The 13,278-nt window shown below is 35.0% G+C and overlaps 1 protein-coding gene across 3 annotated transcripts in view; it reads right to left on the bottom strand.

Annotated features, from left to right (window-relative positions):
• RB1CC1 (RB1 inducible coiled-coil 1) overlaps positions 1-13,278 on the bottom strand; it is a 72,464-nt gene that overhangs the window by 12,416 nt on the left and 46,770 nt on the right. For all 3 annotated transcript variants that reach the window (XM_027673955.1, XM_027673972.1, XM_027673964.1), the window contains exons 15-19: positions 8,113-10,028; positions 4,254-4,413; positions 2,003-2,111; positions 1,641-1,881; positions 26-77 (exon numbers count right to left, since the gene is read on the bottom strand). In XM_027673955.1, the coding sequence (XP_027529756.1) occupies positions 26-77; positions 1,641-1,881; positions 2,003-2,111; positions 4,254-4,413; positions 8,113-10,028 (2,478 nt within the window). The remainder of the gene's footprint in view (positions 1-25; positions 78-1,640; positions 1,882-2,002; positions 2,112-4,253; positions 4,414-8,112; positions 10,029-13,278) is intronic.

Genomic DNA, 13,278 nt, shown 5'->3' with positions numbered 1-13,278 from the left:
TTAACCTCCCAAACAATCTACTCACTCTTTCTAACAACATTATCCTCTGCTTTTCTTCAGACATATGGACATTTTCACTAAAAGAGAAAGAAAATGGATAGGTTAAAAATGAAATTTTTTTTCATGATCAAAAATATCTTTTCCACCCCCCCCACCATCTTCACTCAGTGAAGTGTACTATAATATTTGCTAGCACAGATGGAACAGCCCAGAAAGATACCATAAGAATCAGCATTGACATTTCTGGCATGTTTTGGGGGATTTTTTTTCTTTTCTTTAAACCAAGAAGCTTCTTTGTTGCAACAAGCCAGTGAACTTTCAGTCATTCATTAGTCTATCAAGTTAGATAGGGACATTTCTTGGTATTTCACAAGCCATCAGGATGAAAGATACAGCTCCAAATGCTTTGACAGTTAACTCCTGATAGTGCAGTTCAGCTCTGTGATGTCATATTTTCCTAGTCTGTAGTTTAAAGGCTATTGGGAGTAGTTTAGAGTGTCCTGGGACCCTTTCCTAGAGACACTAATGTGAACTTGCTAATTGTTTCCATTTATTTGTCTCATAAACTGAACACTGGGTCATGGTAAGACAATACTCATATCCCAATAAGAAATTTCTTAAGAATATAGAGAGCAATTCTTAAAACAATTAAAAGGTATTTTAAAAGCAATTTAATAGGGAAGAAGCAATGCATTTTGTAGTCCAAACTGATTTGCTTGGGAAAAGAAAATGGACAAGTTTTGGGATGAAACAAGTCAAGCAAACTGCCAAGTAAAACTTGTAGCAAATTATAATTAAGCCATGCTAATCATTACCTCATTTCAGCTAAAAGGCTGTTTAGCTCTCATGTAATAGGAAGTAGTCAACAAAAAACTGTAATAATTTCTGTCTATTACCTGATTTTTAATATACTGAGCCATAATTTTTTTGTTCACAAGCTTACTTTTACAATTATTCTTTTTTGTAAATCTGTTTTGAGCGTTCAGGACTGGAATGATTACTGGACTGATTGTTTTATTATCAGTGCAAGTTTATTTTGGTAAGCAACAACTGTTTTCATCCTCACTTCCACAAAGCTATTTAGTTCTCTGGGTATGCGATTCTGGGTTGGGGCAGCATAGGTCATGACGGACATTTATTAAGTGAATGGAAGTGTATCTGACAACTCTGCTTTTGTTCCTCTGGCAAAAACCTTGTGTGTTTCCCAGTTAGGTTCATTGCTTCTGTAAAAGGTATGGAGGAGAAGTCTGGGATTGTTCAGAAAGCTAGAGGCATGAAAGTGAGACACTGTTCAAAAGGTATGTCCGTAACACATAGCCACCCAACTCATTCACTATCACAGTTCTTCTTCTGTTTAATTTACATTTGGTGCACTTAGATCTATTTTTTCATCCCACGACTGTGAGACCAAGTTTCAGCTTTAAGTTGTATACTTATAAGTCGTCAAACTCACACATTTCTGATGATTGTGACACCACAATTGTATGTTCATGTACATTTAAAAGAATAATTTTTAGGAAGCACATCAAAGGTGGAAAAAGTATTAAACATGTCCATTGGTACTCCACAACACCCAACCGCGTACGCTTCTAGAACGGGCACGTGCTTCGTAGATTTCTACTACAATGCCCCATACTTACTGCACAGCCATCATACTGGTTTCCATTGTGGAGTCCATTCTCCCTTCAGCCCCAAAGTCAGAAACCAATCTGTCTGTGTCAGTGGGAACATCAGCTGCACAGGCTCCACAAGCTTCTGATGCTGCTGCTGAGTAGGTTGATGGAGAAAAATTACTACTTCTCAGTTTATTAACTTCTTCTTCAAGCTTCTTCTTCTCTTCAAGCAAGCGAGCTCGGTCTTCAGAAAGTGTTTCAATCAAATCTATGACACAAATAAACAGGAATGCTTTTGATAACAGCAAGCACTAAGGATCAAAACCAACCTGCAGCAAATAGAATAGTCCTATTAGAGAAGACAAATACTTCTTCAGAACTTTGCTTACCCTTATCTTTTTCTTGCTGTTGTGTAAGTACTTTTAATTTGTCACTAAGATCATTAATTATATTTTCTTTTTTCATTTTCTCTCTTGCCAGAACAGTGTTAAAGTTGGTCTGAAAACAGAAAGGAATTATTATTGAAATAAGAAATGTACTGTATAAATATAATGCAAAATACATCACCGGAACAAAAAAGTATAAAGGACAGCACGCATTTCAGTTTTCTAAATTATAATTAAAAAAGGAATCAAAACTTGTTTACTTATTGCTTTGGTGAAGAGATACAATGACCGCAACATTTTGATGTTTCTCCGTAACAGTTTTTTAAAATTTATTTTATTTTTAACTCTCTCGTTCCCCCAGGCCCAGTACACACAAATAGTACAATAATAAAGAAATCATTACAAAAAAATAATCTGCAAGTTGTTTTTTCTTCTTTAGTTATAATACTTTATATTTCAGTTAATGTAAAATAGCTGTACGTTTTATATTTAAAACAGTTACTTTAAAGATTAATATTATTAAGACAAAGCTGAACTGAATCAGGATATGTTACATACAATAACAAAGAAAAATATTAGTATACTATAATCTAAACAATACATTTCAAGTCATGCATTAATTGCTCAGGGAACAATTAATTAATGCAAAAGATATACAGGAGTCCTAGTTAATAGCTTGAATAACTGCACATAAAAAATGAGGCCAGCATAGCCGTCAGTCTCAATCCAACAACTCTTTCTGTTTATTCAATCTTTCTACTGACCATTACACCCTCATCCCTTTTACTCTTAGTGTGCTGCTGAAGAGAGACAAAAACTACCAACACCATCTATCAAAAGGATATTTTAAATTAATTTCACTTTTTCTGTGAATTTTAAGATCGTCTTGACCTATCCCTACCAACTCTCAGTCTTAAAATGGAAAATATTTGGCAGGCTACACACCTTACATAGTGCACAGCAGCCTTTGGCATATGTCTGCATAACAAAACTATCAGACCACAAACATAAGTAACACCTTTAAGAAAATTTCACAGAGGAAACAAACAAGAACAAAAAAGATTAAATTGGGGATTAAATACCCAAAATATTCAATAATCAGCAGAGCCAGTGTGGTTAACTGTTAGCACTGACTGATACACCACTTTTCTGGGTTTAAGGTATTTGTTTGCTTTGTTTTATTGGGGTGGTTTGTTTGCTTATAAAAAGTTTCAGCTTTCCCCAGAATTTGCTGTGAATGCCTCAGAACCTTCCCTTCTATGCTCTGCTGCAAAAATGAAGAATACTATTAGACAATGAGGAAAATGGAATAGTAAGGAATATTGTGATGAAAAATAAATCTAATAGTTACCCACGTAGGAAAAAATTCCTCTTAGATTTACTATGTAAGGTTCACCTCAGTATTAATGCTTGCAGTCCAGGAATTTCAATAATATTCCTTTTTTTATAGCTGTCTGCAATTTTGTGTTCTATGCACCAAGTGATTCATAGCATTCACCAAGCTGGCTGATCACTACCCTGTCTCTTTGTCCTTATTTGATCCCATCATAGCTAGAGTAAGTAGAGGTGCTTAAAACAGAAAATCCTCTCTCAGTGTTTAAACGCAACAAAGCTGTAGATAATAGCTGTTGCTAACAGAGATTTAATTTAAGAACTCAAGACGTTTTTAAAGGAAGATGTGTGGATACAGACATAAAATACTAATCTAGTGCAGTATGATTTTGTATCAAGGTGTGGAGTACGTAGTGTTTCTAAGTTCATTATGTAAAATACAGTGTTAGCTTTAAACCTAAAACACCCCCTGTCCAGGCGAATAAGGTTTAAAAGCCAGTAAGCAGCATTCCAAATCAATTAGTTTTTCAAACATGTAGTGTTGCCCAAAATTTTGTACTAACTGGTATCTTTCTGCAGTTAAAGAGATGAATGAATAAAAATTTCAAGTAAAAGAAGTCACAAAAATTGAATCTCGGTAGCCCAGTTGTTTCTTTGTCGTTTTTTTATTTTTGGGTTTGTGGATTGTTTGGGGCTTTTGTTTGGTTTTGGTTTTTTTTGGGGGGAGGGGTTTGGTTTTTTGTTTGTTTTGTTTTTCTTTTTAAACGTGTAAGTGTTGGATTCCATTAACACATCACAGAAACTTCCAGAATGTGGAAGTGTTACACAGCTGAAGAGAAAACCCTACTCCAACTTCAAAACAGCAAAAGAACACATAACTGTCATGGGAGCAAAAGTAATAAAAAAAAAGAATCAACTTTACCTGCTGTTCTGCAGTGAGTGATGTTCTGATGTTCTGCATTTCTTCATTCTTTCTTTTCTCTTGTTCTTCAAGTTGCTCCAAGAACTTCATTTTTTCTTCCTGAAGCTTCTCTTGAAGTTCAGCAACTAGAGTTGATTCAGCAGATGATTCAGCAGGAGGACTTAAAAGAAAATGTTTGGGCTTTAAATTTGCAGCATATACTGAGTCCCAGAGTACATGAAATAAGCAAACACACAAAAAGTCAGAAGTTCATTGTGAGACATTATTTCTGAAATATTTAATAAATACTGTATTACAATTATGTCACTACTACTCTTCAATTCTACCTTTTAATCATGAGCATCTCACCAATTCTTATTCTTGGGCATTCTGTTTGTTTAGTGTATTACGCTGGCTAACTGAAGTTTTGCTGAGGGGGAAGGTTTTCGTTTACACTTTTCTAAACATAACAGAAGGTGTGGAAAGTGGTAAAAAGAACAAAAAACCATCAACTTCATGAAGATTCTTAGTATATTAAAATACAACACCTTCAAAACTCTCACATAATTAAAACAATTAAGCAGTAAATCTGATGCTTAGGAATCCAGAGACAAAACTCAAAACTCTGGATTGCAAAATCTGGAGGACAGCAGTAATCATAAAGGGACAAAAGCACCAACAGTCAACTTGTATTACTTTAAATTTCTATTATTCTCCTCCACCAGAATCATATTTAAACCCACATCTTTTAGCTGCACTAAACCAAAGCAGGAATCATTTGCCTCTCAAATAGGCTGCCTGGACTACTGACTACAAATGACAGCCAGGTAAAAGATCTTCTTGTTCTTCAAAGAATGCTCCCACATTACTAGTTTTTACAGCTCATCACTGTGTCAGGCTTTAGGTTTACAGATTTAATCTGCAAAAGTCTTCACAACTACAGCAATAATGACAATGTCTAACTTTCTTATTGTTTTCAAGATACCAAAAGCACATATCTTCAGATTGGGGTTTCTTTGCAAATAAACATTGTACTACTCTAAGATGAAAGAGGATGTATCTAACAATGCTGCCACTGTTCTACTACATGGGCATATACTGAAGATACAAAGTATTATGCAGCAGCTAAGCACTCAAATAGCCCTTAAGAAGCTGTAAATAAAAGAGCTCTGAAAGCCAACTGAAGTTCTTAGAGTGGCAAAACAACCTTTGATATTCCAGAAATCAGAAGTAAAATAAGCAGAGAACAAAGTAAGTCATGAAAAACCCAAGTAAATCTTTTTTTGACCCACAGAGAAAACATTTTTGTGCCTGAATAAATTCCAATTTATTTCTAAATGAAGCCTAGCTAAGGGAGAGAGAGCATGTGTTCTCTGAAGAAGCTTCACTACTGCAGAAGTGACAGAAGTGGATAGACAATACCAAGGTAGGAAAATACCAAAAAAGTAATTCCTTTTTCAAAGCAGTCAGGATTCCTATTTTGTCTTTAATATCCTTTGTAATATTATAGATCTTTTAACTGATCAGCAAACTGCTTAACAACAAAAGTCATTAGAGAAATTGTCATGTTCAGTTGGCTAGTACTAAATGAGGTAAATAGGAGAGTTACAAATGCCTTGCAGTTTTATTATCTTTTCTAATCAAAACCACTTGATTTTCAGACACACCAAACCACATTAGTTTTCATGCAGTGGTAACGCATAGATCACAAACATTTCCTCGTCATCTCCAAATATTTTTTTTAGTTTACATGAGAGTTCAGAAACTAAACTCCTGACACCAGTGCACACTCCAGTCAAACTTAACAATCCATCTCTCTCTGTCTGGCTAATGTAACATTCTTCTGAATGGCTAATGTAACATTACTCTTGCAGAAAAGAATGTTTATCTGGCAAATAGGCATGTGCCAAATAAAAGTTGGTTTCTACCATCAGAAGTTAACTGCTTAACAATGACCGAGGATAACAAGTCAACTTGAGTTACTGACATAGCTAGGGGTCTTAGGAACTCAAAAATCAAACAACTAAACAGTGACTTGGAAATATTAACACAGATTCACTCAATATACATGCTCTCTGGAGATAAAACATAGAATGTCTTGATTCCTAGAGAAAAAAACTAACAGCAGAATAAAGGCATAAAAAGGAGCCCTAGGAGGCAATAAATATTTCAGTGTTACACTAAAAATCAAATTACTTGACAGAAGTTATAACAAACTAACAGCACTTCTTCAGACTGAAGTTGATAATATTTCCTTGAAATAAGTTATTATCTGATTTATCCAGTTTGGATAAGAAGATACACAGCTGCACTCAGAAGTTCAAATTTAAGTGTAGGTGGATTTAAAAAGTCTGATGACACAGCTACATCTTTTTCCTGTTGAGTCAAGTTTTTCAAATTTGTACAGTGCATTAATACACAGAAAAGGAAAAGAACATAGAACTTATCATTTTTCTTCTCATTTCATCATATTTCATTGAGAGAATATTTCCTTCAAGTAAGAAGGGCTGTTCTTAAGTTTCATTATATCCTAATCTTAATTCAAAGAATGTAATATTACCTTGACGCATTTTTTCATACATTGGCATAAAACAGACACTAACACAACATCATTTAATGATGGATATGTTTGCATATGAAAATCCTGAGGTAGCAGATAACTCAAGTGAAGCAGATACTCCCATTTCCCTTGCAATGGGTGTGAATTGTGTGCATGTTGGACCCTCTGCATAACTTCCTCTCTCCTTAATTTTTTTAACATTCCATTGATATTTGAAAGTTAAAAGTTAACTTAAGTCTGTACTCATGTTTTTGCAGTATTTTTCTGGGTTTTGTGCCCATTCTGTCCATTTTATTGATCTTCTCCCATTTCACATACTTGGTATATCCTAATACCTACGAAAAAATTCTCTATTATCTTTACAAATAAGACCTATCTGCTGCTTTCACTTACACTACAAAAACATAAATGACAAATTCTAGCATTTCAAAATAAAATAATATTGCTAAGCATTAGTCACACTGAAAAATTCTACTATTCCCATTCCTTAACAACATAATCTAGCCTGCTGAGAGGCATTACAAGCCAATAAGTAGACAAGATACGAAAAGTCAGAAAGAATAATTCTATGAATACTTTACAAGGGGAAAATGTATTTTTCTTTTTAAAATTAAAAATCTCTGCAAAAATTAACAAAGAAAACCAATGAGATTAGGATGTTCTTTAAGATTATGTTGCACATTTGTGCTTCATTATGGAGCTCAAACTGAAGACCCTGAAATACATAAATGCAGTAGCAAAAGTCAATGGAAGTCCAGGTGGCCATGGGACAGTTCTCAGCCAATCGTATATAAATTCCAACACAATTTTCCATGACACCATTATCACCAACCTGGTGTATAGTCAGCCAGTAAAAGAAATTTGTCAGCCTAATCTAAAACCTAAACCACTGCATGCTGCTACAGTGCAAAGGATGGGAAAGCAGCAGAGCAAAGGATGGGTAAGCAGCAGAGCAAAGGATGGGTAAGCAGCAGAGCAAAGGATGGGTAAGGAGAGCTGAGAACACAAAAAAATCAATTTCAAGTAACCTGCTATTGTAGAAACACTTCTTCAACGTAGCATTACAAGAACGAAATAAAAAACCTTCATTGCTGTCTGGAAATAATATTGCACAAAATATTTTATAATCTTTGAGATTAACTACAGACATGTGAACACCATTACCTATAAAATGGAAGTAACTTGAAATGCGAATATAGAAAGTAACCCAGATAAACTCTATTACGTAGAAATTTTACTTACTGAGTAGTGCATCAGGAATATACCATACTGATTACTTTAAAATACTAGGAAAACACAGTAACTGAATTATTACAGTACCTCCGATTTACTTGCATCTCAAGTTGTTGTATTTTTTCCAAAAGCCCTTTTTCAGCAGCTTCCCTCTGTAACTCAAACTCTTTACAAGCATTTTGTACTGCATCTTCTTTTTCACAAGTGAGCTTCTGAATGAGCAACTGCCTGTCTTGTTCTTGGTTAGATACTAACAGTTCTTTCTCTTCCTTTAGCTTATGGATAATTGCTTCATATTTTTCCTGCTGCTCACAGAGAGAAAATTTTTCTGTTTTTTCCTTTTCTAGGGCACTCATTTCCAACTCTAACTTACTCTGTAGTTCTGTTATTTGCTCTGAAAGTCTTTTTTCAGCCTCAGCAGTTTTCTTATGAAGAAGTGTTACTTTATTTAATTCAGTTCTAAGCAAATTTGATTCTTCTTCATATCTATCTACTAGCTCAGAAATGCACTGATCTTTCTCAATTGTCATCAGAGTCCTTAGTTCTGATAAGCCCACTTGATATTCATCACTGCTAATTTGTATTTTATTGTTTAATTTATCTATCTCCTTTTTTAAGCTTTCTGTTTCCTTATCGATCTGAGATCTTAAGGTCTCTTGTTGCTGGTTTCTGCTTTCTTCCAAAAGAAGCTTCATTTCATCAGTTTCTGCCTCTTTCAGGGCAAGTTCAACTTCTAATTTGCACCTCAAATCAGACAGATCTGAAACCTTCAGTTGTAACTCCTCTACTTGTTGTTGTTTCTCCTGCATAACTACTTCATGAGATTCCTGCATTTGTTCAAGTCTATGCTGGTTCTCTTTTTTTAATTTATCCAAACAGTCCTTGTGCTCAGCTAGCACCTTCTCAAATTCCTGTAAATGCCTGGCTTGTAGGTTGCTTTCCAGTTCTTTTAAATGGCTTTGCTCTAAACTCTCGAGTTCTGCCCTCAGGAGTTGTAGTTTTTCATTGTTTTCAACATGAAGCTTTTTCAAGTCTTCAAGTACTATTTCACGTGACTGCCTCAGTTCCTTAATTTCAGAATTTTGTGTCTCCATTTGGCATTCTAATTCAAGTAATTTCTGGTCTTTTTCATTCTGGAGGCAAACTACAGCTTCTTTTTCATTTTTTACCATTGCAAATTCATCATTCTTATTCTGAAGAACTTCCTCAAGGCCTAATAAGTCACCTTTTAATTTTTTAATCTTCTTTTTATTTTCTTCACCATCCTCCAATAATTTATTAATTTTAGTTTCATATTCACTTTTCAAAGACTGTAATTCATTTTGATGTTTATCATTTAGTGTTTTTTCAAGTGAAAGTTTTACCTTCTCAATTGTATTGACTATTTCTAAGGAAGTGCATTTTAAAGAATTAGAAAAGTCACACTGTTCTCTTTGTACAAGTGTTCTAAAGTGGCAAAGATCTTCTTTTATGCCTCTTAAATGTACCTTGGAGTCTTGGGCAATAACCCTACACTTCTCCACACAAACATTGAGAGAAGCATTTTCTACTGAAACATCCTTTACACAAGAACTTGTATCTTGCATACGTCTACTGTCTATTGCATTGATAACTGAAGAATAAAGAGATTCCACCATCATTTCTGGACTTTGTGGGTCACTTATTACATTAGGAGATACCGGATTTTCCTCTATTACAAATTCATTTACTGCTGACATAAAGTCAGATTCTGGACTTTCTGCTAATGAATCCAAGTCTAATGATCCTTGCTTAAGAGCTTGCTCCAAGTGCGGATGGGCAATAGTTTCAAAATCAAATGTATGAGCATCAATGCTGTCTGGAGACAATTCTTCTAATGGAGCTGGGGGACACACAGAAGGACACAGGGGACCCTGAAGACTGAGTGACGGAGGAGTTCTTGAAGAGGTAGCAATTGCGGTTCCTGTTGTACTTTCCATCCTTGGTGTGGTAGCAGATTGTGGCGAAGCTTGGCTATTGGAGGCCTACAAATTATAAAATACGAAATAAACACTCAACAAAGTGATAAGCAAAACTGTTAATATTAAAAATTGATTAAAAATTACCAAGCAAAACAAGAACTTTAAAAAAAAAATCAGCCTTATTATTTGTAAGAGTCCAAAATATGTACTACTAAAACTTAAGTAAAAAATTGCAGAAATTCAGAAAGAGATTTTTTATTAAGTTTCAAAAAAGCCTAATTTGTCAACACATAAATATGAAACGTTCATCAAGCCAAAAGTCCTACGTAGATCACATCCAACTGTATTTGAAAGGACTGAAACATAATTTTGGATGACAATAAAATGAAGTAATCAGTCAGAAATAGGTTTTGTTTTCTAACAGCTTATTGAACTCAGTTTTCCTAATAATTTTGTTACTAAAATATTTTTATTTTGTTATTGCCAATCCTGTTATTAAAAAAAAGCATTGTAACCCAGTCATTATTACCATACCCAACTAAGGCTTACAAAAAGCTTTACTATAAACAAAAATGCTGTCTACTAACATATTAAAAACATGTATGAATTGCTCTGCATGTGAGAGTGTAGAACTAGTACATAATGAAGAGCACATTCTAATTAAAAGCAACATTCTGACCTTTCAGAATCCAAGACATCACAGCCAGAGTGGATTTTTTCCCCCTTCATGCACTCCCATAGATCCCAATTTTTGGCATTTTGCCTCTAGACCCTGGACACCACCAAACCTGATTCTGTAGCACCAGATGCTTCAATATTCAGCTGAAAAGCTAATGGTTAGAATAAACACGCATAATAATTCATGAGTAACACCACCTTGTAAACCAAAAAAAGATTAGTTAAAGCTTCTCCACCTTCATGGGACTGTCCCCAAGTAATTTTGATCAATTCCAGTGCTTTGATTCTTAAAAGGCTAAAAACTCTCCTTCAAATCAATTTTTTTCAATTAACTGTGATTAGGTAACATTTTAAACCTCATTACCATCAGTTCTTGTCCAATACTATACGAATTATAAAGCAAGATCTCAAGTTCCAGTGCATACTCTGCTCTAAATTGCGTGTTTGAAGATGAATCTTTTTATACTAGTTTTTATTGAATAAACTTTTGCCATCCACTAAATTCAGCTGCTTGACCGGCAACAGTTAGTGGAGCTTGGCAACAAATGGTCAGCAACAGAACTCCATAAAATCCCAAAAGTGACAGACATTGAACTGCCGGTGCATAAACACCCAATTTTTGTTTTCTCAATCTTTTACAAATGGTTGTTATTTAAAAAGGGACCCAATCCTCCTCTGTACTGTGCAAATGTTCTCTTAATGGAGATGTAGTGTGATTAACAATTCTCAACTCTGATTTAAGAATAACCTATTTCTAGCTCCAAAGCTTATCTATTTAGCATTTAAACCTCACCTCCATTAGCCTTTGCATCTTTATGAAAGTAAATCACACAACGATTTTGAAATTCAGTAGTGAAAACCCACTATAAAAAAAACTTGTCTTAACATATATTGTCTTTATCAAAAATGAAGAGGACATGAGATGAAAAATTAAAGGAAAATGCTCCTTTTTAGTGGTTACTATTAGGCCAGGTTGAACTATTTTTAAAGTATTTCCCTTGTGTTTAATTTCAGCTTGCTGTTTATCTAAGAAAACTTAGAAAAATAAATGTTGAAGGATCCAGGCTGATACATGCCTGTATTCAAAGCACACTTTAAGTGACAAACATTTACCAGTGATAAACCAGAGCTCTAACAGTAACAAAAGCTAGCATAACAGATGTCAATAAGCACATACTAAGAAAAGCACTTCAAAGACTTAGAATATGGGAAAGCCCAACGGAAAGCCACATGCAAAGGAAAGATGGTATCTACATTTAGCAATCCTGCAGAATCATCCTAAAACATAAAGAATAAGAATATAGCATGAAGAAAAACAAAAAAATAAATGTCACTCTGTGAAGCAACACTCTAATGAACTTCGTTTCCTCATGACCTGGGGTTGCAATGTATTACACACCTCAGCAGTGGCTGCTGTGAGATGAGTGTCTAGTGAGAGTACCAGATTAATGCCTAGTGAAGAGTTAAACCTCACATTTTCAGTAGCTGAAACTATATGAAGAGCTTTTTTACTATTGCTTCTTCCCTAAGAAGCGTGTGCCTGCCTTCTAGTCTGTTTTACAACCTACAGGCAGCAATGTATGCATGTGTCATACACTAATTTCTGTGGTGGCGAAGAGGAGTCAAGAGTGAACATGAAAAAAATAGAAAGCAGAGACAGAAAAGTAGAATTAATTTCACAGTTCCTAAGTATTGTTGGATTACATGCCTTGTTCTAGTTATGTTACTGCGATAAACATACTCAGAGAATGGGGCAACTTAGAGAGATTACAAACAGTGTTTGAATTTAGAACTCAATTAGAAAAAATGGTAGATTCATAATCTGATTTGAAAAGCCAGCTGCTCTTACAAGAGAAATTTTAACAGCAAAGGATTGCATATGTTAATCACTTACTAACCATGGAGCAGACACCTTAATCATCTTACCCAACTCCTACCAGCACCTTAACTTTCTCCTGGACACCTTTTAACCTGATCGCTGATCTGCTTAAACTTTCCTGTATTATGGAAATAAGAGGGCACAGCCACATCTTTGATGTGCAACTATTAAATTACAAAGAATGAGCAGAAATCATTAAAAAGGAAAACAGATTTCAAAGTAGTAACAAATTAAAGAAATATCCACAACCATATTCTTTAACTACCCTGATGTAATACTAAAATAAGAAATCAGATAGAGAAGCACATCATCATGTTCTATGAACTTGGAAGCTGAAACAGTAAGAGGTATGGGGACACTTAGAAAGAAATGCTCTTAACACCCCTAGTAAGGTAGTGGATCTCCTCTGACTTGCTCTTTGCTCACTTGTCTACAGTCACAACTTTTCTCTCCTGCCTAAAGCAACTACTACAAGACCAGTTGCTGTGGCTGATGAAGTAGGATGAGCTCCCATCTGACCTGGAAAGACTTCTGCACCACCAACAATTCAGGAGAAATATCCCAGTCCAATTTAAAGAACCAGGCTTCTGCTGCCACTAGCATGGAAAGGGAGGCTGGGGTCAAATGTGTCTCCTTGAGAAAGTGCAAGAGCAATAATTTGCCGTATGGGCGACGCTCAACACCTGACCAGTTTTTGCCAACTCTGCACCAAACTGGGACGATATATCAGTTCACCAACAGAATGTGTGGCTGTAT

The sequence above is a fragment of the Neopelma chrysocephalum genome, unplaced genomic scaffold (genome assembly GCF_003984885.1).
Source record: "Neopelma chrysocephalum unplaced genomic scaffold, ASM398488v2 Primary Assembly neopelma1_22, whole genome shotgun sequence".
Taxonomy (NCBI): domain Eukaryota; kingdom Metazoa; phylum Chordata; class Aves; order Passeriformes; family Pipridae; genus Neopelma; species Neopelma chrysocephalum.
This window is presented reverse-complemented; position numbering and strand designations above follow the sequence as displayed.